General features: G+C 46.4%; 1 protein-coding gene across 1 annotated transcript; it reads left to right on the top strand.

Moving 5' to 3' along the window:
• The first annotated feature begins 3,584 nt into the window (after positions 1-3,584).
• Positions 3,585-23,589, top strand: MTURN (maturin, neural progenitor differentiation regulator homolog). The gene is made up of 3 exons (XM_064704753.1): positions 3,585-3,764; positions 9,564-9,686; positions 15,879-23,589. Exons 1-3 carry the CDS (start codon positions 3,603-3,605, stop codon positions 15,987-15,989), a joined length of 396 nt encoding a protein of 131 aa, XP_064560823.1. The 5' UTR covers positions 3,585-3,602; the 3' UTR covers positions 15,990-23,589.
• Positions 23,590-25,910: the final 2,321 nt, after the last annotated feature.

Here is a 25,910-nt window from a genome sequence, read left to right as displayed (position 1 = left end):
CATGTCTTTTCCCAGTGTCATTGTATCCAGGGGGAGCAGAGAAATAGAAAACACCTAGCAAGGTACTCTGAACCTCTTTAGCCTTCTAGACCACACTCATCAGCAGGCATTGCAGAGGCAACGACTTTTGTAAAGGTAACTCCTGTCAGCCAGGTACTTGGAAAACCTTCCATTCCACATCTCCTCCAATCCATGCAAAAGGCAGAAAATTGGTTTATTCACTCAGCCCTCATGTTGACACTCCCCTCTCACTGACTCTTTAATTTCTGTGGAGGTGTAGAACCTGCAAAAACCTGAAGTCACCAGTAGAATGCTGGTATTTATATGTTTGTTCCAACTAGCACGTGCTCTCTCTTCCTAATGCTCTCCATATGCTCTTGAAAGTGAAATGCCTTTTTTGGCTGACCACAGTTACTGGCTACTGGCATCCCTCTGAAATGATCCAGCAACATTTCCCTGCCCTCTCTATGGCCTGGATCAGGGCAATGGAATGCATCAGAGCTGCTATGTTCCAGAAGATGGAAACAAAGCGCATCCCCTTAGGATAGGGGAAACTATTTTCCCTCTGGTTCCTCTTCTGTAAACCATCTTTGCTACAGCAGATAGCTCCTTGATCCTCCCCCTTCTTTCCCAAGAAAGTACTTGCTCCCCTTATGTGGCCATGCTTTGGGGCATGGATGCTCATGGGTATTTGAAACAAGTAGGAAGAAAAACCGTGTGTGTGATTTCAGTAGACACTATTCCAGAGAAGCTGAGGCATTGTACAGCACTGTTGGCCATCTCCTCATCTCATAAAAGAAGCAGCAGGTGCTTCTGATATTGACTTGCGGAGAGGCTTAAGGGTGTTGTGAGCATTGCACCTGCCTGATATCCACACGTCCATCCCTCAGCCCCTGGCATCAGCACAATAGTCAGGGCCACTGAGCCTGGCTTGCTGTGCAAGCAGCACTTCTGCATTGCCAAAAGCACTACCCTTTACCAGCCTGTTTTTATAATCTGCTTTTGGGGTACAGGTGTTATTAGAGCAGAGAGACTCATCACATGTAAATAAACAAATAATCACATCTGTCTGGTTTGAATGGCTGCACCCTCAAACGTGACAAAGGATTTTGCAGTGCATGCTGCAATGAGATATTTAAAATCTCATTTGAAACCTGTCAGCTTCCCTACTCCACAGAAGGGAGCTAATGAATACCACATACTTCAAAGTGATGTTTTAAGGACTCAAAAGATGCTCATGTGGGGCTTTGAAAATGCACATAAATCGTAAGAGTTAACACTGAGACCCCATTTATTTGAAACTGTGCCTGTTTGCAACACAGCCATGACCTCCCCTTGCTGCTATGGGTCAGGGCACTGCCAGACAGGAGGACACAGCTGCCTGGCTGCCCACCTTGGGAGGTCCCAAACCCAATGGCCCCAACAGTGGCAGGAAAGGCCAAGGCTCCACTCCCACCACCACATCCTCACTCAATGCCAGCACGGTCTTTGGGGAGAATAGAAAACAAAGCCAGATCTCTGGGAAGAACAAAGAGACAGTGAAATTGGGATTGACCTTGGTGGCTGAGCCCTGTGGCAGGGGAGATATCTGCCCCAGTGGTGGCTCCCTGCCCACTGGTTGCAGGCAAGCTGTAAATGTCACATATTAGGAGAAAAGATTTTTCCATGTCCTGTTTTTGTGCTAACTATTTAAATGTGTTTGGAAAGGAAAACACGAAATACCCAACAATGAGTGAATATCAAAGCAGAGAAGTCCTGCACAGGACTCACAGCTGTGCCAACACCTGGAACCCAGACAGCCTGCGGTAACATTTGGTTTTCTGCAGGACTCCTGGCTCCTTCAGGAAGTGGCAAGAGGTTTAGGATTTCCTTTCCAGCTATTCAGGACTCACTGCTCCAGCCCCAGGCTGCCTGCAGAGCCACAGGTCTTCCACAGGTACCGCTCAGAGCGAGTGCTTTGCAGGTATTACTGCACTCACCTCCCCAGACTTATGCAGGAGGTAGGAGACTGATGGTGCCTCATTTGCCAGGACCAGGATAAGTACCTACAACAGCACACCCAGATTCTGAGATTTGAGGCACCTAGACCTAGAGGAGTTTTGGAACACTGGTAATTTTTACCATGTTTTGCACATTCAGAGCACAGCTCTAAGTGTAATGAGGAGTGTTCGGCACTTACCACTCTAAGAGCACCCCAGGAATGAGGGCATTATCCAAAATATCTGTGCAGAATTAATGGAAAATCTCTTGGTGGAAAAAACAGCAAGCACTGCCTTCCCACCACGCATAAAGAAGCTGAGTTACAATTGCACAAGCAGTCATGTTGCTGGCATTTCCTGACACTTCAGCGCTGGGCTGCAATGCCAGTGGAGGATTTTCTCCCTGGTATCACTCGCACTGAGTTCTGCTGCACTCACACCCAGACCTGTGACAAGCCAGTGGCAGGACATAGTGACCGTGGGGCTGAGCACAGCACTGTGGGTGCTCTGGGTGTGCCCCAGGTTAGCCAGAGGCAGCGGGAATGTGTCCTGGCTGCAGCTTTGCTGGTGCTGCCATGCTCAGCCACATTCCCTCTGCAGCTTAGGATCACAGAATCGTCATTGCCACCACACTACAGCCGAGCCAACCTCAGGGTCATTAAGGCTGGAAAAGACCTCTGGTGACCTCACCATTACATCAAGTGATTTATGCACCAACTCATACATAGATGGGAGCGCTCGATGTGTGACACCGACACAGTCAGCTGGGCTTCTAGTACCTGCCATGGGAATGCAGTGGAACAGCACCCAGGAGACCAGAAATAGTCACTGGGCTGTTTCAGAGGCCTCTGTTCTCTTTGTCCGTGCAAACTTTTCTGCCCGCTGCCACGTACGGGCTCTGTGCTTCCCGTTCACCTCTATGAATTCCTGTTCACCTCTATGAATTCCTAGGCTTTCCGCTGAAAACCCACACAGGCCTGTGAGGATTTGTTTTCCTTTGCAGCACAGTGAACGCCAATACAAAGCTAAGGCTCTTTATAAATGCAGATCAGCTCTGCTATCTCCTATGCTTTGGCTGGACATATAGGTAATCCCTTGGGATTAGTTTGGAAGAGTAATGCAAACCTCATTGTAAACCCGCAGATCCACTTTAGCAGGACAGTGGGCCGGGAGGAACCTCCGGAAAGCTTTCCAATGTCACGGGGTGATTCTGCCTGTATTCGGACAGCCCAACAGCCCACACGTGGGTTGCTCCCAGGGAACCCAGAGCAGGGGGTACCCGTGTGCCCAGCACAATGGGCGCTGCCGAGGTTCCGGCGCAGCTCCAGGGAAGAGGGATGGGAAGCGGCGAGGCGAGGCACGGTCTGGCCGACAGCGCCTTCACGCGTGGGGCTTTCCTTTATTATTTATCCTTGCTTTCCCCTCTCCCCAGGCTGCCAGAGGGAGCCAATTGTCTGTGGCGATCTCGGCGGGGCCGGTGCCGGAGCGCGCGCGGGTCGCGAGGCGCGGCGCGGGGGGCGGGAGGGGCGGCGCGCGGGGCGGGCGCGGGGCGGCGCGAGGCGCGGGCGGCGCGGGGGACGCGGGCGGGAGGCGGCGGCGGCGGCGGCGGCGGCGGGGTCGGCGATGGCTTTCGAGGCGCTGGCGGAGGCGGCGGAGCGATGGTGCGCCCGCACGCCCTTCCAGCTCATCGCCGCCGAGGAGACGGAGCGGCGCATGGACTTCTACGCCGAGCCCGGCGTCTCCTTCTACGTGCTGTGCCCGGAGGCCGCCTGCGGCGACAATTTCGTGAGTGCCCCGTGAGGGGATCGGGGGTCACGGGCGTGCGGGGCACCCCCTGCGCGTCTGCGGGGCCGCGCGGGGAGCGCTCGCGCCGCTCCGGGACGCTCCGTCCGTGCGGATCCCCGGAGCCCGGCGGGAGCACCCGAGGGGGAGCGCCCGGGGGGGCGGAGGACGGGGCCGTGCCCGGGAAGGAGGGATGCGGTGATGGAGGGCGGCGGGGCCGGGGGGATCCTCCCACCATCTGCAAAATGGAGTCCGCTGCCGGTGGGGGGCGGCCCCGCGGGCAGGGACACCCCCCCACCCCCCCGTTCCCCGTCACCCGGCCCGGGGTGGCTGCGGGCTCCGGGCGGGCGGGAGGAGCGGTGCGGTGCCCCCAGCCCGCCCCGCGCCCCGCGGGGGCTGCAGCTGCCGCTTTCCCCCGCGGCCCCTCCGTCCTCCTGGGGTGCCGGGCTGGGGCACGACGCGGGGACGGGAGGACTGGCAGGGCTGTCACGGCAAATGGAGAATGGGCAGCAATAAAATGGAGTCAGGATGACAGGAGGGCCGCGGCCCCCCCTACCCGCCCGCCGCTCCCCGGGCCCGCCGCGGGATCCGTGCAGGTGCCGGCCCGGCGCCCCCGCCCCGCCGCCCCTCGCGGAGCTCCCCGCCGAGTTTTTGCGGAAAAGGCTCCGGCACCCCAAGCCTTGTCTTTGGGAAGGGTCGGGGGGTGCTTTTCCCCTCGGCCAGACCCTCCCGGTGGTGAGCAGAAGTGCAGGAAGAGTCACGGAAAAGCGGCGCCTCGCCACGGGGCTTGTAAGCTGCCAAGTGCCAGTTAACTTCAATGAAAGGATTTTGTTTTGCTTATTTTAACAAAACAGCTCCTAGCACCATTATTGTAGGAATGTTGTAGGTTCTTCCATTCAAGAAGCAAGTTTCATCCCTCCACTTGCTTGACAAATGTTCGCTAATTCCCTTTCCAACAGGTAAGTGGGGAGTGAGCCCATTTGACAGATGGGTCCGTGGAAACAAAGAGCAGTGGAGTGACTTCTCCAGGAGCACAGATCCCAGCGAGCAGGACATTTATTTATTTATTGTGCCGAGTAGATGGTGATGCTGAATTATGAAAGAAGATGTCTGGAGTTTAGTTATGCATCTGTCCAGGGATTCCTGAGACGTTCAGATGTGGCAGTGGGGTATCTCAGAATGTGGATTCTCTGAGTCCTCTGTGGAACAGCTCTGCGCATCTGTCTTCCCAGCACCTCTGAGCCTGTCAGACCCCAGTGCTCATTGCTCTCTGGAGATGCCTGTACCCAGAAGGGGCCATGCCTGCTGCACTCCTAAACAGGAATACATATGAATCCAGTACAGTACTAGGCTAAAACTGAGATTAAACATTAATTATATTGGAAATGGCGAAGAAAGTCCATTTATTTTTCTTAGACATGTGTTGTTTCTTTATATGCTGCTCAATAATTGACTGAACTCTTTCATACAAAGTCTGGTCAACTTCAAAAAAAACTTAGGCAGCTTCAGACCCTATTTGAATGCTGACCTTTTTTTTTTGTGTTTGAAATCACATTTTCCCTTTGTTTTTTTTTTGAAAATATTTTCATTCCACGGTTGGTGTGGGAAGAACTCCCTGCCCAGAGTCACCACTAGTAAAATGGAGCAAAGGGCCAACTCCTGTCAAATCTGGAACATAAGCAGTGGAAAACTAGAAGTGATGTTTTCTTCTGTCTTTTCTAGCCTTTTTAGTTGAGGCACTTTCTGTAATGCTAATACTTTTAAGACAAGCAGATAGGTGTCATTCTTAATTCTTTTTCTTTAAAGAGATGGTGTTTCTTTAATATGATTAAGACCCACTAATGATTAGATTCTCCAGCATCCTGTTTCCTTCTCCTGGTGCACTGTGGGACTTATTTCTTCTCCCAGCTTGATTATCTTGGTTTTTTCCAGTCACTTTCCTTTTTTTTTTTAATGTTCCAGATTATAACTTTGCCTTCTGTGTGCAATCACAGGCTAAAGTTTATTTTAAGGAGACTTAATACAAGCCAAGGGACTGATTATCATTTGTGCTTTAAAGCCTTGTTGCATGGCTCCTTTAACACAGTGTGGAGTGTGAAAGTGAGTAAATATAAACAGAATTCACAGTGACACACTTCACAGCCTTCTTGTACCCTGTGTTTCTTATAAAGGAGCCTCACATTTAATAAGCATCTGACGCCTGGTATTCTTGTTCTTTCTTTACGTCGTCATTTCATAATGATGCGACTTAAAAAGCTATGTAGGAGGTGCCAGAGAATTCCATGATAACCCACTTGTAAGGAGGAAATGATGAGCATGATGAACTTAAAAGGAAAGATGAGAAGAGAAAAACTTGGAAAGACTGCCAAGATGCAGTCTGGGGGAGAAAAACACTAAATTTTGTCTAACATCAGAGATCCCGCATCATATCAATCTGATAGTTTTCATTTCCTGAAAAGATATCTTTAGGCTAGGCTTTTAACATGCTAGAGATGCAGGAGACCCATGTAGGTGCTTGTTGGCATTTTCAGTACCACCTGGACACTGAAACTCCAAATCAGCATTTTAGATAGCTGAACAATGTACTATTCAGCTCCTGATGATCCTGAGGTTCTCGAGAAATTAATTTGACTTGTGTAGCCATAATCAAGGAGAAAGAGGTTTTGATGCTATTCTTTGCAGTCTGTCATTTGTTTTGTCACGATGTTATTACTGGTATTCAAAGTAACTAAATAAAATAAATAAAAATATGATGCCATCTTGCTGCAAGATTTCCTGAAAATATTTCAGGAAATAAATAAAAATATGATGCCATATTGCTGCAAGATTTCCTGAAAATATTTCAGAACAGAGTCAGCAGGTCTGAATATTTTATGCAAGTCAAATTATCCCCATAAATAAAAAGTTTTGCTGTCTTGCACAACAAGTAGGCTGCTTAGAGAAAGGTGGGCCAGCAAGTGATTCTGTCATCCAGCTACACTGAGTCATCTAAAGGTGTGAGGGAAAGCAAACCCCTCCAGATACAGCCCTGTTGATTTCCTCAGCTATGTGCTGTGTGTGGATGCTGAACTAAATAATTCAACCATGATCTTAGGTGGAAATTAGTGGCTGTGTGCTTTTGTAGTGACACAAAGCAACAGTGAGCAAAACTGGGCAAGCTTTGGGAAAACAAATACTCTGATGATGGAGTTAATATTTTTTTATTGCACAGCCACAACCAAGCACAGTGCTCCACCAGTTTGCCAGCACCCACCTTCTCCCGCTGCAGAGAGATCCTCAGGCATCAGGTTTTCCAGGAAAAGCATGTCCATTTATGCAGCCTTACTGAACTTTCTAAGCAGGAGCTGAATCCTGAAATTGCATTTGTTTTTATTTTGAAAGGCTGAAATTCCTTTTGCAGGTTCCTCTGGAGATGGGTGAGTCAGTGCTGAGAGGGTTCCTGTGCTGCCTGGGTGCAGCACTGAGCCACCACAGAGAGCTGTAGATGCAGCTGAACCTACAGACATCGCAGCCCTGCTCTTTATTATGGTTGAGGTTTTTGAGGGAGAAGATTAAATCAGCCCATTTCCGAACGGGATGTGTGCACTAATGGCACATGAAACTTTTCATAATGCATTTGTTGCTACAGTCAACAGATGGGGAGATTTTTGGAATCGTTACTTGCTAATTGTCCTATGATGCTATGCAAAAAAATCTCCTCAAAAACTCAGTGATCAGGTTATTCTCTTAGGTTTTCTTCTTGTGTTAGGTCATTTTCCTCTGCCTACTGCTGATGAATTCACACTGGTGTCTAAAATGTGGTGCGGCTTGAAAAGAGATTGTAAAAACACAATTGGACAACATGGGGTTAACTTGCCCTGGGGAATGAACCAGCAATGATTTATTAAAGGGCAGGGCCTGATTTTCATTTGTGTGGAAGCTCCTGTGTATAGCTCTGGTAGTCAAAAGAAGCCACAATTTAAACAAGAATGAGGATCTCAGCAGTCATAATTGTTTTATATATATAAACAATTGCAACAGGTTTGGCATGAGCTAGGAATTGCCAAGCTGCAACATTCAGCTCTGATGTTTAGGAGTAACTAAACAGTTATTGCTAACCCCAAGTATGAAGAAATCATGGGCCAGACCTCCAAAACCTTCTCCAGAGGCTGTTTTTAAAATGTGATTTGGAAGTGTTCATTTGGTATTTTAAAGAGGGCTTATTTCAGTTCACTTCATGTACGTTCTGCCTTTTTAGGCCATAGGAATCACAAAGTGCAGATTTTTTTCGGCTTTTTTTTTTTTGTTGTTGTAAACAGAAACTGAGATTTAGTTGTATATTTATAGGATTACAAGGCCCATGACTCTTAAGATGGCATGAAGCATCATGAGACTTGTGGTATGTGTGTTTGAGAGTTGGCAAGACTGTAAAGAACTTATTTTTATTGCCAGAATGGTTAAGACATGACTCTGGTTATATGGAAAGAGCAGAACCTACTCGGTAATGCAGGGTTTTTTTCATAACAAAACATTTCACTGTGTTTATGCTTGTAAAGGGCAACAAGCAGCAAGCAAAGAAAATGTAGGTCAAGTGAGGTTCATAGCAAAGCAGCTACAGGTTTTATCTTAAAGGTGCAGTTTAGGTGATGTTAAGTACTGTTTTCTTTCGTTAAGTGCAGCACTGTGTCCCTGGCAGGGAGTCACCGCTGAAGAGGAAGGCAGTATGCAAGTCTTATGCTAGGGATTGAAACATCTGTCGTTTTGAGTCTTTCCCTGAATGTTAGTTAAGCTTTGGAGAGATCCTCCTCTTCCTTGTTTAAGCATAACCTGCTGTTTATAGCAAATAAAAAGGCACTCTGGGGAAAAGAGCTGCTGTGCAAAAAGAGGTACAAGAGTCTCAAACCAGTTTGGCAGTATTGCACTTCTCTGTGTGGCAGGCTGCCTAAGACAGTCCCATGCACCAAGTTTTCATACAGAAGGTGTTTAAGATGATGCATTAGCGTGTGCCCTTGGGCACAGGAAGCATTGTTGTTGTCTGGGTGCTCCCTCCATTGCTTGCCAGCTCTGTTTCAAATAAACTCCCAGCAGCAGAATAAACATCAGTTTTGAGAGAGGCTTTGAGTGTAAGGCTGGGGAGCCAGCATCTCCAGAGCAGGAAGGTCTCAAGTGTGTTTAAATGTGCCTGCCTGGGAAGAGAAGATTGTGTTTCCAGGAGGAGTAAATCTCAAAACAGGGTGGGAGGCTCAAAGTGTCAGGATGCTGTGAGTGCCCAAACATCTCTCCTTGGCTCTGTGTCTAGCCTGCAGGCAGATTTTGCATCTTTTCTTCTGCATCGTCGAGAGAATTACACATCAAATTCCACCTCCAGGGTCGCATCGTATTTGCACTAATGCCAGAAGACAAAGAGATGCTTTAGCTCTTTCTGAGGGCTTCACTGCAGCAGATGATGCAGAAAAAGAGAAAACCCAACATGACTCCCAGGTCTGAGCAGGGCTGATGTTGAGCAAAAGCACCCTTATAGGTAAAATGTGTGTGTGCCAAGTGCGTGTACACTTCACAGCTGGTGCAACCATGAGGCATTTCTGCTTCTGGATCGATTTCCCTGTTTTCTGATGCATCATGTTAATAAAATCCAGGTTCCCCCTCAGAAACATGGCTTCTGCAAGAGCCTGCAATGCCTGTCCCCAGGGCGGGTCTGAGCTGCAGGAGGCTCGGTGTACTTTGGCAGATGTTTACAACATGTCACCTTATAAAATCACATGGAAAGGTTGGCGTGAATTCCTGTTAATGCCTTTCCTTTCTTGTGTTGCTGTTGGCTTTCAGCATGTGTGGAGCGAAAGTGAGGACTGCTTACCTTTCCTGCAGCTTGCACAGGACTACATCTCCTCCTGTGGGAAAAAGACACTCCATGAAATATTGGAAAAAGTCTTCAAATCCTTCAGACCTGTAAGTGCTTTTTTTCCCTTCTAAACATTGACAGTTAGCTGTGACTTTTAATAGGATAGCACTGGATAGAGCAAGCTGGTTTTTCTTCTCCAGAGATTTGCTTCTCCAGTTAGCTGCTTGGGTGCAGCAGTGTTAGCACATAAGCTAGCATCAGGCAATTGGAAATTGTTTCTTGGAAGTCAGCTGCCTTTTTATTTCCATCTCTGTGCTTGAGAGGATGAGATTCCTGTGTGGGATGGCAGGCCAACTGATGTGTCAGCTGGTGGCAGCGGGCAGGGGCTCGCATCCTGCTGATACAGCTCTGACTCCAAGGAACGGGATACGAGTCAGCGCCACGGGACTTTGTGGCAGAGTTGTTTCCTGGCACTGGAACTGGAGAGTTTTGCAAGGATATGAACAGCAAGAGTAAACCTTCGGGAAACTGGAAGTACAGTCTCTCCTCAGGGTGGTTTATTTTATGATTGAGGATTTTTCCCCCAAGTGCTGCAGATTTTGCTGTTAGGATGGTTGCCACTTGGTATTTGCACACACTGGTTTGGTCACCGCTTGAGAAGAAGCTGGAAGAGAAGCTGGGTTTTGTGAGGAGGGGTCCTGTGTTTTCCTGTTTTGCTGCTACTCAGCTTTCTCCGTCTTTGTTTAACACTAAGATTTGTGCCAAAGCCAGGATTTCATCAGGGTGAGGTGTCTTAGGCTGGCCATTGTCCTTCATTTCTGCCAAATACTCCTTTAGCATGTTTAGGGCAGGCTAAGGGCTTGGTGCAAAGCAGGGGAAGGTTTGTAGCCAGAACCATTCTCCTGTCCTGTTCATAAGAAAGTTCACCAATGGATGTTTTTATACTCAACTTTCCTCTCCTGTCTTTTTCTGGCTGACTAGTTGAGAAGACTGGAAATGTATCCCAAGTATTTAGTGTGAAAGGGAAGGCCTGGAGCACCGATATGAAAACACTGGCCCTCCCTGTGTTACACTCTTGCACAGATCACCACAGCTGGGAGACATAAAAGAGCATCATTTTAAAGAATCCTTTGAGAGGCTAGAAATAAATAGAACAGATGCACACTTTTCTTAGAAAGGACTGGAAATCTGATCTGTCACTACAGCTGCTTGTAATTGTGAAAACATGCAAAAAATATAATTATGCTTTCCGGAACAATATTGGGCTCTGAGATCTTCATAGCTGTCTTCTCCTGCTCAGGAAAGCTGTGCCTTTGATAAGGAACTTCCATTGGTTTAACTAAGGAGGACTTAAAAAAGACTTAATTAAATTGGTACAGATTACTTACTTCACTTCAACCACATTTATTCCAGCATCATTTAAGTTACTGAGAAATTGACTTCAGTCAAAGCAAGTTGAGCTACTCTTCAGAATAAAAAAGTTGAAAGCAAGGGGAACCATTATGCTCATGTATCCTGAGCCCTTCACTAATACATCACATTTCACCTCATGATTCCCACAGCTGACCATATAAAATGATGCTCAACTAGAATGTGTCTTTTCCAAAGACACTGACTCTTGATGCAGTCTTCAGGTGACTTAAAGGATACAACACTGCTGGGCACTTTTTCTTCTCATGGCTGGTTACGGTGCTCTGAATACCTCTTTTGTTTACAATCTGCATTTTTCTAGTTTTGCTTCCTAGCTGTTGAATTTCATTTTGCTTTTGTTTGCACAAAAATGGTGTCCTCAGTTGCCAGAAACCTTTTTCAGACTGTAATCAAGTACCTCTTCATTTTCTCGTGGTTGTACCACAGATATTAAATTTCTCAGATTCTCCTTTCACCCAGTATTGAGAGATTTGCATCAGCATAAGGGCTTATCTTTTGAGGTATGGCTGTATGTAGACAAGTCTAATTAAGGAGTGTATTGACATTTTTTCCTAATAGTAACTATTAGGAAAATAGCACATACATGGGAGGAAAGATTTTAAACATTGAATGGTATTACAGTAGATGTATGGAAACATCTACTTTGCACCCTCAGGCCTTTCCCAGAACAAAACCTCTTTTCTTTGAGATTGGGAAATTATTTCCTTGGCATCACTTCATAGTGTCTCCTGTCCTTTCTGAACTGGACCCATTTTACTAATGAGACCACCTTCCTGCAACAGTTGCATTTGCAGGGCATTTCTTCTCTATCCCAGCAAATCAGCTGACAGAGACCAGTCTGGCAAACTCCAGTGTGAAAAATGGCAGTTCAGGAAGAAACTGCAACTGAAGGTCAGACTGGACTTTCCTGAAGTATGTGGTGGCTCTGGCTCTCAGTCTGGGACACTGAGAACCAGGTTTTTAGCAGGTTCTTGCTAAGCACTGTAAAGCACCTTCTGAAAGTCTTCTTCATTTTGGTATTCCCAGTAGACATCTGTGATTATTAGACAGTTCTGAAATTCTTTGCCGGGGTCCTTTGAAGGGGAATATTTAGAAGAAAACAGTGGCAGTGCATCTGCAGCTTTTCATGCCGTTTTGCACAGCATGAGCATCTGCCTTCCCATAACTGAGGGCTCCAAAAACAACTTTTTCCAGTAACTCAGCTCAGCCGTGCTCTGCACGTTCGTGATAACAGCCCAGCCGTGTCTCCATGAGCTTGCCCTGGGGCTGTGGAATGGGAAGGGACTGGCTTCTCATGCTGCTGGGCCCTGTGTTTTGGAGACAGTGAAAATATGAATGCCCAGCAGTTGGCATCTCTCTCAGTGAAAGACAGAGAATTCCCTCTGCTCACCAGTCTTCCCTGGGCACAGAAGGAAATGAGGGTGGTGTAGGCAATGAGGGGCAGTGAGGGGCTGCTCACTGCTCTCAGGATCTCTCCCTAATGTTTTATGTGCCTAAACACAGTGCCAAGCAGGATATTTAATCAGATGAGGCTTTTAAAAAGTGCTAGTTTTCCTGCAACAGCTATCCACACCTCTCAAGGTGTTTCTTTACTGAAGGTGATGAGGGCCATGCTCTCTCTACCCATTACTGCCTTTGTGGGTCGGTTTCCACAAAACTTTGTGATTTGTCTTACAATCCACTTCTTCAGGGAGCATCCAGAAGTGCCAGACACCACAAAGGTACATGATATCAACCAATAGCACTGGGCTCAAATACTGTTATTTGCCTGAGAGCATCCCATCTCCTTCTGTGTTTTGGTCTCTCTGGTGTCAGAGGTGCCATACTCTGGTGCTAGGAGGTGCCCATGCTGGTGCTTTCAAGCATATCTGTCTGGAGATGTAGTCCTTCCCACAGGGATTCAACAGAACTGGTTATCTCTAGTGTAGCATCACATGGGCTGCTAAAGTTCAGTCTTGTACATGGTTTATTTTTCAGTGTGCTTGTGTGCCAGTTTTTGGTAGGAGACAGTGTCACTCTGCTTTCGTGAGTTAGTAACTGAGAGGTTATTTGTAAAATCAGGGCACTTTGAAAGGGTTAAGGAAGACAAATACAAGAAATGCCTGAAGGACATCACACCAACTGGCAAAGTTTGCAGGAAACCAAGGCATGAGTTATACAACTCAGCAGCAGATTCCAGGGGTCCTACACTGAGCTCATCTTCAGCCTGGAAAGCCTACATCTGAAGTGGGGAGTCTGCAGTGTAAAAGCCATTTATTCCATGTGCACTGTATTCATGCATGTCCCATGACCTCTCCTTTACCTCCAGATGGGTGGTTTGGCCAGCAGAAATAAATAGCTGTCGTTCAGTCAATGCTGCTGGTTGTTACCCTCCCTCCTTCCCTCCTCACCATGCCCCTGACCTCCTCCTAAGCTATGCATCCCTGCCTGGCAGTTTTGGTTCCCCTTGGCTTTTCTGCTGATGAATCAACTCTCTCTTTTTACAGCACTTTTCTATTTTATGTCTTTTCTCCTTGTTTTTCTCTGCAGTTAAGTCCTTTCAAGTCTGCTGCATAGCTGATACTTCAAAATACGTAGCAGTTACAGACTAGAAGCAGAAACTAGTGTGTGGGAAAGAAGATAAGGGAGTCAGTCCAGGATCAGCCCAGGCCATCTTCATCATCTTACTTTGTCCTTACCTTTTGTACACCCTCCTTCTGTTTTGTCCCAATGTTTGTAGAGCTCCCTGCGCTTTGGACCCTGATTCTCCCTTCATGTGTTGAAGGTGTGGGCTGATTTGTCACTGCAGTCCAGAGAGCAGTAAGGGGTTAACAGCAGTGAGGAGCCACCATAATCCTGTGGGAAGCAACAGGATATGACACCTAAAAGCAAGACCTGCATGGCTGAGGTCCTTGGTGGCTTGGAGGGTCATAAAATGTCTGTGAGAGAATGAAACTGCATCTCCCTTGGAGAAGAATCCCATCCCATCCCACCCCACCCCCATTCTTCCTCTGTAAAACCACTAAAGCCTACAGCATCACTCTGATTTACACTGCTCCCTCTGATTTACACCTCCGGGGAAAGAGGAGCTGGATTTCCTGATGGCAAAGAGAGAGGGGATGTGTGAAAAGCAGGATGTACTCCCCATCCTTTGGGATTGTGCGTGTGTTTGGACTTCTTGTGGTGCACGTTGTGTTTTCCATGCTAATTTTGCAGTATAGTATCCCATAAAATGAAGATTCATGTGACTCATTTCCTTGCAAATCAAAGAGGAATTATGACCAGAGGTGGGGAAAAAAAATGCAATCAAAACTCTTTCTGCCAGGTGATACAAACAGGAGTACAACATTCACATCTAATTTGAATATACCAGATTAGTTTGTCAAAAATAGTACTGGTGTATAAGAAGGTCTAGAAAGAGTCCTTAATTTTGCCTTTTGAAAATTGAGTATTTTAATTTCAGCTTCAACACAAAATAAGACCCCCATATCCTGAAAATGAACTCAGCAGTTCATGTTTAGTTAAGCATTTGATTTGAAAAATATGTATGCAGAAGGAAAAATTACTTTGTTCTGCTCAGAAAACAAAAACGTTTTCCATTTGGGGTCTCTCTGTAAGTATTTTTAAAATGCGAAGGAGGGGATTTAGTCAGCAAATTCTCCTTCCGTTTCCCTGCCAAAGAAAGCCTGTAACAAAAATCTGATTTTCTCCCAGTGACAGTGAGGAATACAAGCTTCATTGCACCCAGAAGCTAATTCAATGCCTTTTATTTATGTCCACTGAATAATTTTGAATGTCGATCACAGACTAAATTAGTTTAAGTCCCTGAAAATCTGCCTCATTGCAGCCTTCTCATTTCCATACTCTCACCTAAAGAGTGTCACCCTCCTCACGATTTTTCTGAGCTTTGCTTCTTTCAAGAGCTAACAGCTGCATCACCAAAGAGGGTGTTACATGCATCTGTGCTGCTCTTCCAGCCCTGCAAGCTAAATACATGGTATTCTCAGTAATGCCAGGCCTATGATTTGCTTTGTGGCTATTAATAGCTGTTAGTGGAGGAATCTGAGATTTCCACAACAGATGCATTATTTTGATTGTAATTTGGTTTATTTGTCTTCCTGACTTCTGTTGGCGTGGCAACCTTTTGGGGGAGAGGGGAGAAGTTCAAACGTGGCTGTTTGCTCTTCTTCCTCTACCGAAGAGGTGACATTGCAGTGGTTGGAGCCATCAGGTGGAGGCATCCAAACATTATCCAAGCAAGATGGACTGGCAATTGCTTGCAAGCCTAAATCTAATTTGCAGAAGTTTAAAGGGACGGCATTTCAGTGGAGTACACAGTAATTCTTACTGCAAGGGCTTCACACAGCAGGCAAGACTTTATCTGGTGTGATGGAGTGAAGGTTTCAAGAAGAGCATTTGACATGACTGGTTCTTTGGGCTTTTTGGGACTCCTTGCCTATTCCACACTAGGCAGTCCTTCACGAGGATGTTTTCTTCTTTACTTTTATAGGGCAGATGAAAAACAAACTTAAACCAAGACAACTACTGCTACAGTATTATCATGGTTCTTTCTGAAGTTAAACCACTGCCAAGTCTAAACACTCAACAATTCATAATGTGACCTCAGGGAAGAATGTGAAGCTTTTTGCAAGTGCTTTGTTTTGGTTTTATTTATCTTCCGGTCTCTGAGCGCTTAATTTGGTGAGGATGCATTTTGAAATCTTTCTTTATCCCAGGAGGGAAAAAATGAGAGTCGAGATCATTATGCAGTACTGTTATTCCAGGGTTTGAGGTTTTTAAGAAGTGCACGTAGGATTTGTGTGAAGATTTGCAGCAAAGCTGCACGAGTGGGTAATTCACTGTTACACAGTATTTTCTCTTCTTTGTAGTTACTTGGGCTTCCAGATGTTGATGATGATGCATTTGAAGAATATAACGCAGATGTGGAGGAAGAGGAGCCAGAAGCCGATCACCAACAGATGGGTGTCAGTCAGCAGTGATTTTCTGAGAAGCTATAAAAAAATTCGGAAGCCTTTGGTACCAGGTGGGGTCAGGTGGTCCCACGTTAGCCTGTTTGAATTAGCACATCACAAGGGGATTTCTGGCTGCCAAGATAAAAGTTTCACAAAAAATGGTATAAAAAAAATAATAATAATCCGTGATGAGCTTTGCTAAGAAGTGACCTGAATTTTGCTCCTGCTTCAGTGGGTTTTCTATGGAATTGTCTTGGTAGCATTCTGCCGTTATCAGTCTAGAAGTAGTTTTGTCGCTGACTTGTCTCTTCGATTTGTGTTCGAGAGTAGTGTTTGCTGACATGAATGTAGAGTACTGAGAATGTAGGAGCGTGTGGGGAGAGCCCTCACCCGTGACCTTTCCAAGGAAACCAGCGCAGAGAGCAAACACCACCTGCGCTTTTCTTTTTAGTTCAACAGCTATAGGTTTTTGACAAAGTACCAAACATGGAGAGACTTCTCCTGAAAAACAGTAGTTTAGTAATGGTTGGTGCTGCAGAAGTGCATATGAAGGCTTAACAAAAATAATAGGACATAGGAAATCCGGGGGGTGTGAGACATATTGATGTCATTTCACTGACACCTGAGTTTCCAAGTGCTGAATTAATACCTAGGAATAACTGGCACCAGCAGCACACATTGTAACCAGCCCTGGTACTTCGACGCCATGTGATCCAAAGGCAAGTGCTGCTTTCTACAAATCAAGTAAAAAATAGCTGTCGCCTGTCCCACTTCTGCATGACAACTAACTTTAAGCTTTGCTGGTTTTGATACACTGCCAAATTATTACTCAAACCTTGTGGCATTGTGCATTAGAGTAATGGAATCATAGAATATGCTGAAATGGAAGAGACCCATCAGAATCCTCGAGTCCAACTCTTGGCCCTGCGCAGGGCAGCGAAGAGTCAAACCATGTGCCTGAGAATGTTGTCCAAATGCTTCTTGAACTCTGTCAGGTTTGTGCTGTGACCACTTCTTTGGGGAGCCTGTTCAGGTGCCCAGCCACCCTCTGGGTGAGGAACCTTTCCTGATAACCAACCTAAACCTCCCCTGACAGCTTCAGGCCATTCTCTTGGGTTCTGTCACTGGTCATGAGAGTGAAGAGACGTGTAGCTTCCCCTCCTAAGGATGCTGAAGAGCACAATGAGGTCTCCCCTCAGTCTCCTCCAGGCTGAACAAACCAAATGACCTCATCCAATCCTCACCAGGGTTCCCTTCCAGACCCTTCACCTCCTTTTTGCCTCCTCTGGACACTCTCTAATAGTTAAATGTCTTCTTTACATTGTGGCTCCCAGAACTGCCCCCAGCATTTAAGGTGAGGCTGCCCTAGTGCAGAACAGAACAGAGCAGGGCGGGACAGTCCCCTCCCTTGCCTGGCTGGAGATGCTGTCCCTGATGCCCCCCAGGACACACTTGGCCCTCCTGGCTCCCAGGGCACTGCTGACTCTCATTCAGCTTGCCATCAACCAGGACCCCAGGTCCCGTTCCACAGCACTGCTGTCCTGCCTCTCATTCCCTGGTCTTTACACACAGCCAGGGTTGTCCTGTCCCAGGTGCAGAATCCAGCACTTGCCCCTGTAAACTTCTCACAATTGGTCATTGCCCATCTCTCTCTGCCCTCTAGAGAGTTGACAGCTCCTCCCAATTTAGTGTAATCAGCAAACTTACTTAGTATTCCTTCAAGTCCTGTGTCCTGGTTGTTAATGAGATGTTGAAGAGCAGAGGGCCAAGGATGGAACCCCACTGGTGACAGATCACCTGTCAGATGTCACCCCGTTCACTGTAACCCTTTTTGCCCAGCCTGTGAACCTTTACTGACCCATCCCATGACATGTTTATCCAGCTGTGTGCTGGACATTTTGGTCAGAAGGATACTTTTGATACAGTATCAAAAGTTTTACTGAACTCCAAATATATGGCATCAACTTGCTTCCCTTGATCAGCCAGATGGATTACCTTGTCATAAAAAGAAGTCAGGTTTGACAAAGAGGACTTTGCCTTCATGAGGCCATGCTGGCTGTGACCAGTACTCCAGGTGTTTTTATATACCTTCCAGAATAATGTTTTCCATGATTTTACTGGGTACTGAAGTGAGACTGATAGGCCTGTAGTTTCCAGAATCTTCCTTGAACGCAACTTGAATGCAACTTAACACTGAAGCCATAAGGGTATCAACCAGCACCTGGCTCTTAAAATTTGCCAGACCTCTTCCTGGGCCTTTGAGCAAGTCTGGGCATGTACACCTTATTTGAGGGGAGCTAAAATACTGCTTCAGCTGATATAAAATCTAATGAGGTTTTACTTATCAGGGGACTTGGTCCCCCAAGGGGTTTGGTGAGGCTCTTAGTATGAAGGAGAAGATGACCCCTTATACTTTTTACCTGTTTTATGTAGTTCCAAGTAACTTGGATGAGTGCCAGACTGTAAAGATGCAGGGTCTCTTTATTTACTTGTCTTTTGTACCGAAAATATAAGAAGCAAAGGTAATTCTGTTGTAATACAGCTGTTTTCCACAATCAAGAACAATGTTTCTAAATTTACTCCTTTTTTTCCAGTTTTTTAAAAATTGTAAAATGAAGGTCACACGCTTCAAAAGCCCTTTTATACAGAATTAGCTTTGTAAAAACAAAGAGTGAGCGAAGAGAAAATGCTTGGACAATTCCTATAAATAACTCGCATCATTTTGAAAACCCTGTTGTTAAATGATGTTTCCTTTTCAATAGATTTTTTAAAGACTCTTTTTCCAGGGTTACTAAAGAGAGCAAGTTTTCTTGATGGTTTACAGTTATGATGGTTTGAGAGATGCATAGCACATGATTTTTCTGTCAGAGGCAAAGATCTTCCATAACTGGGATGATGTGTGTTACCGGAGTCTGCACCGAAGTATCTGCAACACTGTAAAAGTCAGAGTCTAAAAATATAAAAAAAAAAAACATGGAAGAAAACCAGAGCTTAATGCAACTTTGTACATTCTTTCAGCATGCAGGCATAGACATGGTAGTTGCAGCACCTTTTCTATGGACTAGTGATGTGAGAACTGTGGCAGTTCACTGTATAACACTGTAGAGCAGCAATAGGCTTTTTGCTTACTGAAATAAAGTGTAAGACCAGTGGTTTCCACCCCTGCTTTAAGCCCCTAAATTTTTCTTTCTTCTCCAGCTAGGACAGATGCTACAACCTTAAACAGAGCCTTCCATTGGAAGAACCACTCTCTTCATAGCATCCAACCCTTGGGTTGTGGCTCACACAAGTAGACCTTACAGGACTGACTTTCCTCTGCTCTACTGTAGTGCAAGCAAGCAATTTACAGTTGTGCAGGCTGGAGGCAAAGTCCTGCTGTTCAGGTTTGCTGGGCACTTCACCCATTTGTTTGAGGGGCAGGTGGCTGGTACCAATGTGCTGGTGCAGGCACCCTACTCACACCTGCACAGTGAGCTGGGCTGAGAGCCTGGCCTGACTGGGACACAGCCCTGTGCCTTTTAGCCTTTTACAGACAGGCAGGCTTCCAGCTGGATTGGTCCCACAGCCTGGCTCAGCGCGTGGCTGCACAGAGTGCTGGCACAGCAGAGGGGAGGGTGCAGGGTGGACATGGGTACTAGCTGAGGGCCTGCTGCTAAATGCACCTTGCACGGTGTCAGGGGCCTGTGGCGGAGATGGGGACTGGCCTAAATGCTGTGAGGGATTGACTCCACAAGGCTCAGTGGGAACTGGGCGCTGGTGGCAGCAGGATAGGCAGGAATTCATGAAATGAGGAAAGACTAAGATCCAGTGCTTGTAATTGCATGCAGGTTGTAATATGTACTGCACTCTGCTACCTTTCCCTGCATATTGATTGAATTGTTAATGAGCAGTTGAGCATTAGTACAGTTGCAAGCAAACAATGCTGTAAATTATGTAGATACGTTATTATGATTTTCTGTATTCACTAACTCACTTTTTCTTTGGAATGTCATGTGCCATTTGAGTGATTTCCACACAGACTGCAAGTGCTGGACAGCCAGCCCTTCTGCAGCGCTGTCCCCTGCAAAACTCCCACTGAAGGCAGGGAGATTTTGTTCAGGCAGGACCTGCAGGACCAGGGGATGTGTGAGGAGGCTTGGCCCTGCAGAAAGCTGAGCACTCTCGTTTCCTCTCACTTCGCTAGGAGCCGAATGTGTTGAGCCCTGCTGCTGAACTGAAGCATGACCAGGCAGCACTGAGAATAAACTGGAATTTTATACATAGAAGATTTAATTTACATGTAATAAATGTGAATGAGCATTAATATAGAATGTATTATATCAAAAAATATTGATTCCTTACTTTGACCAAATACATTTCTGTATTACTGTGTTACTTTTCCATACTTGCCAAATGATGCAAGAGGTGTGGAGCTGGTTTGGTTGTACTACAAAATGTTTTTATATTTCATTTGTATTTTATTTTTCCCTCCCTTCTACCACATCTTGCCATTAGTAGCCATTCAGTAATTAATCAGGGGTAGCATGACCCTGTGACTAGGCTGCCACACTGAGACACAAAATTTGCCAACACATGCATAACTGCTTGCAAGCCTGGGTACTCAGTGAGATGTGGGTTTGTAGCTCTGCCATTGCCTTGCCCTGAGCTATAGGTGGGTCTCAGACTGAGAATTCAGGGCAGGGCTCCAGTTATGCATGCAGGCCTCTGGAACATTTAAGAGGTGCAGGATAACTCCTTTGAAAGTCCCACCTTAAGCCTTTTCTAAAAGGGACTGTTAGTATTATTTGTCCAGCAGTGTATAGAGCCCTTTAGATCTGTGGGTGAAGGGAGGTACACGTAATCATTGCCTGTCCTCAGAACAAACTGGTAATGAAAGGACACAGAAGGGTTTCCCTTTTCCCTCCGCCTTTCTCATAGGCATTTCATTCTGTAAGTAAATATAAATACAGCAGAGCAGAGCCTCTTGCAAAACTGGTGCTTCTGAATATGAGTTGCATGAATGCAGTAAGCAGAGCAGTGCTTGGGTGATGAGAAATACATGGGATTTCCATCTGCCAGATGGAAAGGCAGATTTCAGAACTGTGACAAGTGCAGGGGGAAGAGTGAGCAAAGCCCCTTCAGAGAGAGAGATGCTGATATTTGTGAGACAGCCAAAGCCATCCTGCCAAATATCTGCATATTGATGATCATTTATGATCACACAGTTTATGGAAAAGCTCCCCTGGACACTAGGAATTGAGGCTTTGAGCTCAGTAGTATTTTCCTGTTAGTGTCCTGCCTGATTAATGCATTGAGATGGTAGAGGGAGGAAGGGATAGAGAAGGCAAACTGAAAAGCCTATTCCTCTTCTCCAGCATTATGGTATTGTGTGAGTTGGTAGGAGCAGCAGTCAGGGTGCAGGAAGCTCCTTTTTTAGGTGTATAGTATTATCTCTTTAAAAGGACTTGTTCATGAGAGAAAAAAAATTGTGAGAGTGTTATCTCACAGAAACGGGGAATAGCTCAACCCTGAGCATGATGACCTGAACCATTACCAGACTTCAGCTCCACCTCCTGCCCTGCTCTCAGCTCTTTTCCAGGCAGTTTCCCTCCATGCATAGTGCTGTGCCTTTGAAAGTCTCATGCGTGTAAGAATGCCACTTTTTCTGGGAATAGCCATAGTTAGCTTGCCTGCATCAGTACATGCACGTCAGCCGCTGCATCTTGCCACTGTGACCCACGGAAGATGTGCTGTGTCATAGGGTGGCTGGGGGCAGCGGGGAGGAGTTTCTGCTGCAACATTGCTGAGTAGGTCCCTCTGCAAGGTGGGACATGAGACCGTGACAGTAAAAATGATTACAATAATATTGTTGACATTGTTTTGGAAAGCTGCCATTCAGGACATATTCCCAGCCTCTTTCAGCATCTTTCCTGATCTTTGTCTGGGATCCAGGGCTGATGTCTATGGCTGTTTTACTCAGTGTTAGCTTTAGCAGTGGCAGGACGTGAGGTTGCATCCTTATCCTGTGTCCATACTTCCCTCCTGTCCATCCTTACCATTCTGTTCTTCTCAGAAGTTCTCACTCCCAGAAGAAGGGAAGCATAGGAAGGAGGAGAGAAGCACCTCTTACATCCCACAGCTTGAAGGCAGGTGCATCAGTGGAGCTGCAGTTCAGCACAGTGTGAGTCACACTGTCCTTTCTGTACAGGAGGATGAGGTGGCATGGGAGATGTGTTATCTCTTGAGTGAGTGGTCCATGCCAGACAGGGGTTGTGCAGAAGACAGCAGTCATTCATGTGCCAAACCCAGTATCTTTTCACAGGCAGTTATGTCTAGCCAGATAATCCATTCTCTGAAAATCATAACCCATTGAGACTCTCCAGGTTGAACATCAGAAAATGAGACTTGTCTGGTTGCCTTGGTCACTGGAAGGTCTCTTTCTCTGCTGGCTGTTTATGGTCTGGCCAGAGGACATGGGAAATTGGGAAAGATCCCTTCAGGGGCATTAGCTGGATGCCCCTTTCTGTAAATTGCTGAGCAGAGGCAAATGCTTTGTTTTATGTGTTTAATTCTGGCAGGATCTCCCCTCCTCCCCAGCAGCCTGTCTCTGCAGAGAGCTGCAGCTGGGAAAGCTTTGTGTGAGAGCCAGACAGGAGTGACTCAGGGCAGCAATTCCTAGACCCTGTAACAAGCTGGACTTGATGTTGTGCTTGCAGGGTAACCATGGAGCTGAAGGCTCAGGGGACGTCTTCCAATGCAGATATTTAAATAGAGTCCTTAAATTTGGTCCTTAGAGGGCAGATCCTGTCACTTTGGGGTTTTATTTGACTTCAAGACTTAGTTGCACTGTTGGTGTCTGATGTCTGTGGCAGGTGGGCAGAGGAAGCCTCTTCACTTAACCACATTTACCAGTTCAGTGAGCCACATTGTCTTTTACATGATCTGTTTGACTTTTTTCTCATTGCTGATTTTTTTTGAAGAAAGACAGCCCCTAAAGGCACATCTGCATTATTGCAAACCTCAGTTTTTACAGAGCTGTGTAACGCTACACTGTCAGTAGGAGCTTGGACTTAAAAAAAATAGATTAACAGAAAGGGCCTTCATTTGTCTACAAGAAAAAAACCCAAACTTCTTTGAACTAGTTATTGCTGATATAATAAACCTTACTGGTTTCATGTAAAATACATTGAACTTTGAAATTCCCTTTCTGTACCAGCATGCTCCTGTAGGCAAAGATCTGTGGTAACACTGCATGTAAAGGAAGCTTTCATCTTCAGGGGTGGTAGAAGTATCAGCTCTGGATTTCAGTCGGTGCAATTCTTTTGTCAAGTTTTCCTTTACTAATGCAGGGACTAGTCAGCCCTCAACACACCAAGCAGAAATCATGTTGTGCCATGCCGTGCCAAGGCTGTCTTTGGTGTGGTTTCCATAATTTTTCTGGCTGGAAGACCTCTCTATCTTCGGGACTATTAAGCTGTGAAAGGAGTCAGCAAAAGAAGTTGTCCTTTTGTTCAGCACTTTCAGAGATGTGAGCCTACAGTGGAGCACTGCCTGCCTTCTGATCCTCCTTCCTCGTCCACCACCAAGGTGTCAAATCCAGCAGTGTCGTAACACCATGAGCTTCCCATTAAAGAGCTTACCAAACTGATGACTGATGGTGTCTTTTCTCTGTGAGCAAAATCAACTCAGTTGTGAATCTGAGAGGGACTAAAACACAGCTACAATGCATGTGGTACAGGCCTGACTTTAATGGGCACTGCTGGTGCATGGTAGAATAACACACAGTGTTTATAGGTGTAAGGAGGAGAAAATGATGTCATCTGAGCTTTGGGCACTGCAAAGCCAGCCCTGATGGACCCAGAATCATCAGGTGGTTTGGTTTGGCACAGTCTGAGGCAGTGGATTTGCTGTCAGAAGCCAGGAATTGGTGGTAGTATTTGTGTATGATCCAGTATTTCAGACCTCGCAGGTCCTTTTCTGTTTTGCACAGAATAGGGAGACATCTGTTCTAATTAAGAGACATGTAACGATGCTGAAATGAAAATGGTGATTCTGTTCAAATAATTTGTCTCCTTTCTTTAAACACTTCCCCCTTAATTGCCACTTTGACATCTTCTCACCCTGATTTAGTTGAAAGAGTCAAGTCAGTTGTTACCTTTTGTCATGAGCCTCTGTGGGTTGACATCTTCCAGCCCATGGAAGAGGAATTGCTTTAACTTAGCACTTGCCTTGTATTTTTGGCACTTCCCAGGGCATGAGCACTGCATAGGAGCACACTAATTACATGTCCTGGTGTGCCCAGAACCCCAAGCACTGCCTGTAAAGTCATTCCTGTGGCTGGTGGAATGCGTTCCAGGACTGCCTCCCTCATGTTGGAGCATGATCCCAACAGCACAGGCCCCACAGCCTCTTGAGACACTTTTGCATATGGTGGAAGCCACTGGGACACTCAGGCTCTGGCTGCAGATACAGCTGCTCTTGCAGAAGCAGTGCTGTTCCCAGGCACCTCTTCAGCTGCTTGGAGCCTGCTGCCCTCTCAGCTCTGCTGGATGGGCTTCTGCCTGTGTCAGAAGGTCAAGTGAATTTAAATTGTTTAGACATCAGCTGTCTGTAACATGGACCTCAGCCCAGGGACAGCCATCTGCCCTGCTGTGGTGGGGAGCTGCCCTGCAAGGTGGTGGCTGCAGCTGGGGGCACTGCCATGAGCAGTTTTCTTCCCAGCTCAAGTCTGTCCACACTCCAGCTCTCCAAAGTTACGTCATGTCACACCTTCCCTGGATCAAGGAATTAGGATACTGTAGGGCTGTGATAGGCTTTGGCTCTGTATCAAGAGCAGGTCCATTGGAGGTAGGCAGTATGTGCTGCCTCTGTTGGCTCCTGCCTAATGCTCTTTTCCCCAGCACAGCTGTCCTCAGTCAGCCAGCTGGGAAATGCTGATACTGCCCTTGGCAGCACCATGGGCTGTTTTAAGGAGCACATCAGATTTTACGTTTTCTTCACATTCCTTCTATTCTGTGACACGGTTCTTGCTTCTGCCACTTGTTTACTGAGTGATGAAATGCCATAAAAAAGCACATTTAACTTTATTTCCAATGCCTCGATGTATGCATCCATGGTTTTCACCAAGTAGTGCTGTACTTGTGACACCAAGGCAAGGCTTTTATACCTTTATTAGACAAACTGATACTGAAACCCCCAAACTCCCAGAGTGCTTCTCCATGCTGAAAAGCAGCACTTACATGAGGCAGTCTGATAGCAGGCAATACCTCCCCAACAACCTAACCTTTCTTGTACACATTTCTTGAAGTATTGCTGCCATAAGGGTGAGATGGAAGAGGCAGTGTTGGAGCCAGGATTCTATTTACAGCTCCTAATAGTGCTGAAGAGACCAGGAGTGGGTTGTGTCAGCTGTGTTATCCCCACCGCAGGGCTCCTGAGGAGCCTGGAGCCTGGGAAGGGCTGTAACGTGCCACGAGCTTGAAAGCCTTGATGGTTTTGGGTTTGTAGCAGTCCCCTAGAGGTCAGCAGAGCCTACATTTTGAAACAGCTCTAGCTGATGGTAGCTTTGCAGGAATGATGAAAGCAAGTTTACTGCTGCCCTGTGAGACCCTGCTTGTTCTCTCTGACAGTTTTGACTGTTGCTGGAGAAGGGATCAGGCTGGGGAAGAAAATAATCAGCTCGTGGGACAGGAAGTCCTGATTTGGAGACAGGCTTTTCCTTTGCAGACAGATAGGTTGAGAACCTGAAGCGAGGGGGAGAAGCAGCTGGAAGATGGGTGCCAGCATTGTCAAAGCTGCATGGGGCAGTGGAAGCTGGTGCCTCCACCTCTTGGCTCCAATGGTACCCATTCCTTCTGGCATCACAGCTGGACTGTACAGCAGCAGAAGCAATGTCCCAGCAGAGCTCTGCCCCAGCCATACCTGTGTGTGTGCACTCCAGTGCTGCAGTGGTGTGGCTGCTGGTCACAC

Source organism: Zonotrichia leucophrys, chromosome 2 (assembly GCF_028769735.1).
Source record: "Zonotrichia leucophrys gambelii isolate GWCS_2022_RI chromosome 2, RI_Zleu_2.0, whole genome shotgun sequence".
In the NCBI taxonomy this organism is placed as follows: Eukaryota; Metazoa; Chordata; class Aves; order Passeriformes; family Passerellidae; genus Zonotrichia; species Zonotrichia leucophrys.
The sequence above is the reverse complement of the archived record's forward strand: the minus strand, read 5'-3'. Positions and strand labels throughout refer to the sequence as shown.

Excerpts from the sequence above, each read along its gene's own strand:
- MTURN (XM_064704753.1), top strand. The coding sequence starts at position 3,603 with ATGGCTTTCGAGGCGCTGGCGGAGGCGGCGGAGCGATGGTGCGCCCGC. Across the intron at positions 3,765-9,563 it reads CCGCCTGCGGCGACAATTTC|CATGTGTGGAGCGAAAGTGA; the intron begins GTGAGTGCCCCG and ends GTTGGCTTTCAG. Across the intron at positions 9,687-15,878 it reads TCTTCAAATCCTTCAGACCT|TTACTTGGGCTTCCAGATGT; the intron begins GTAAGTGCTTTT and ends TCTTCTTTGTAG.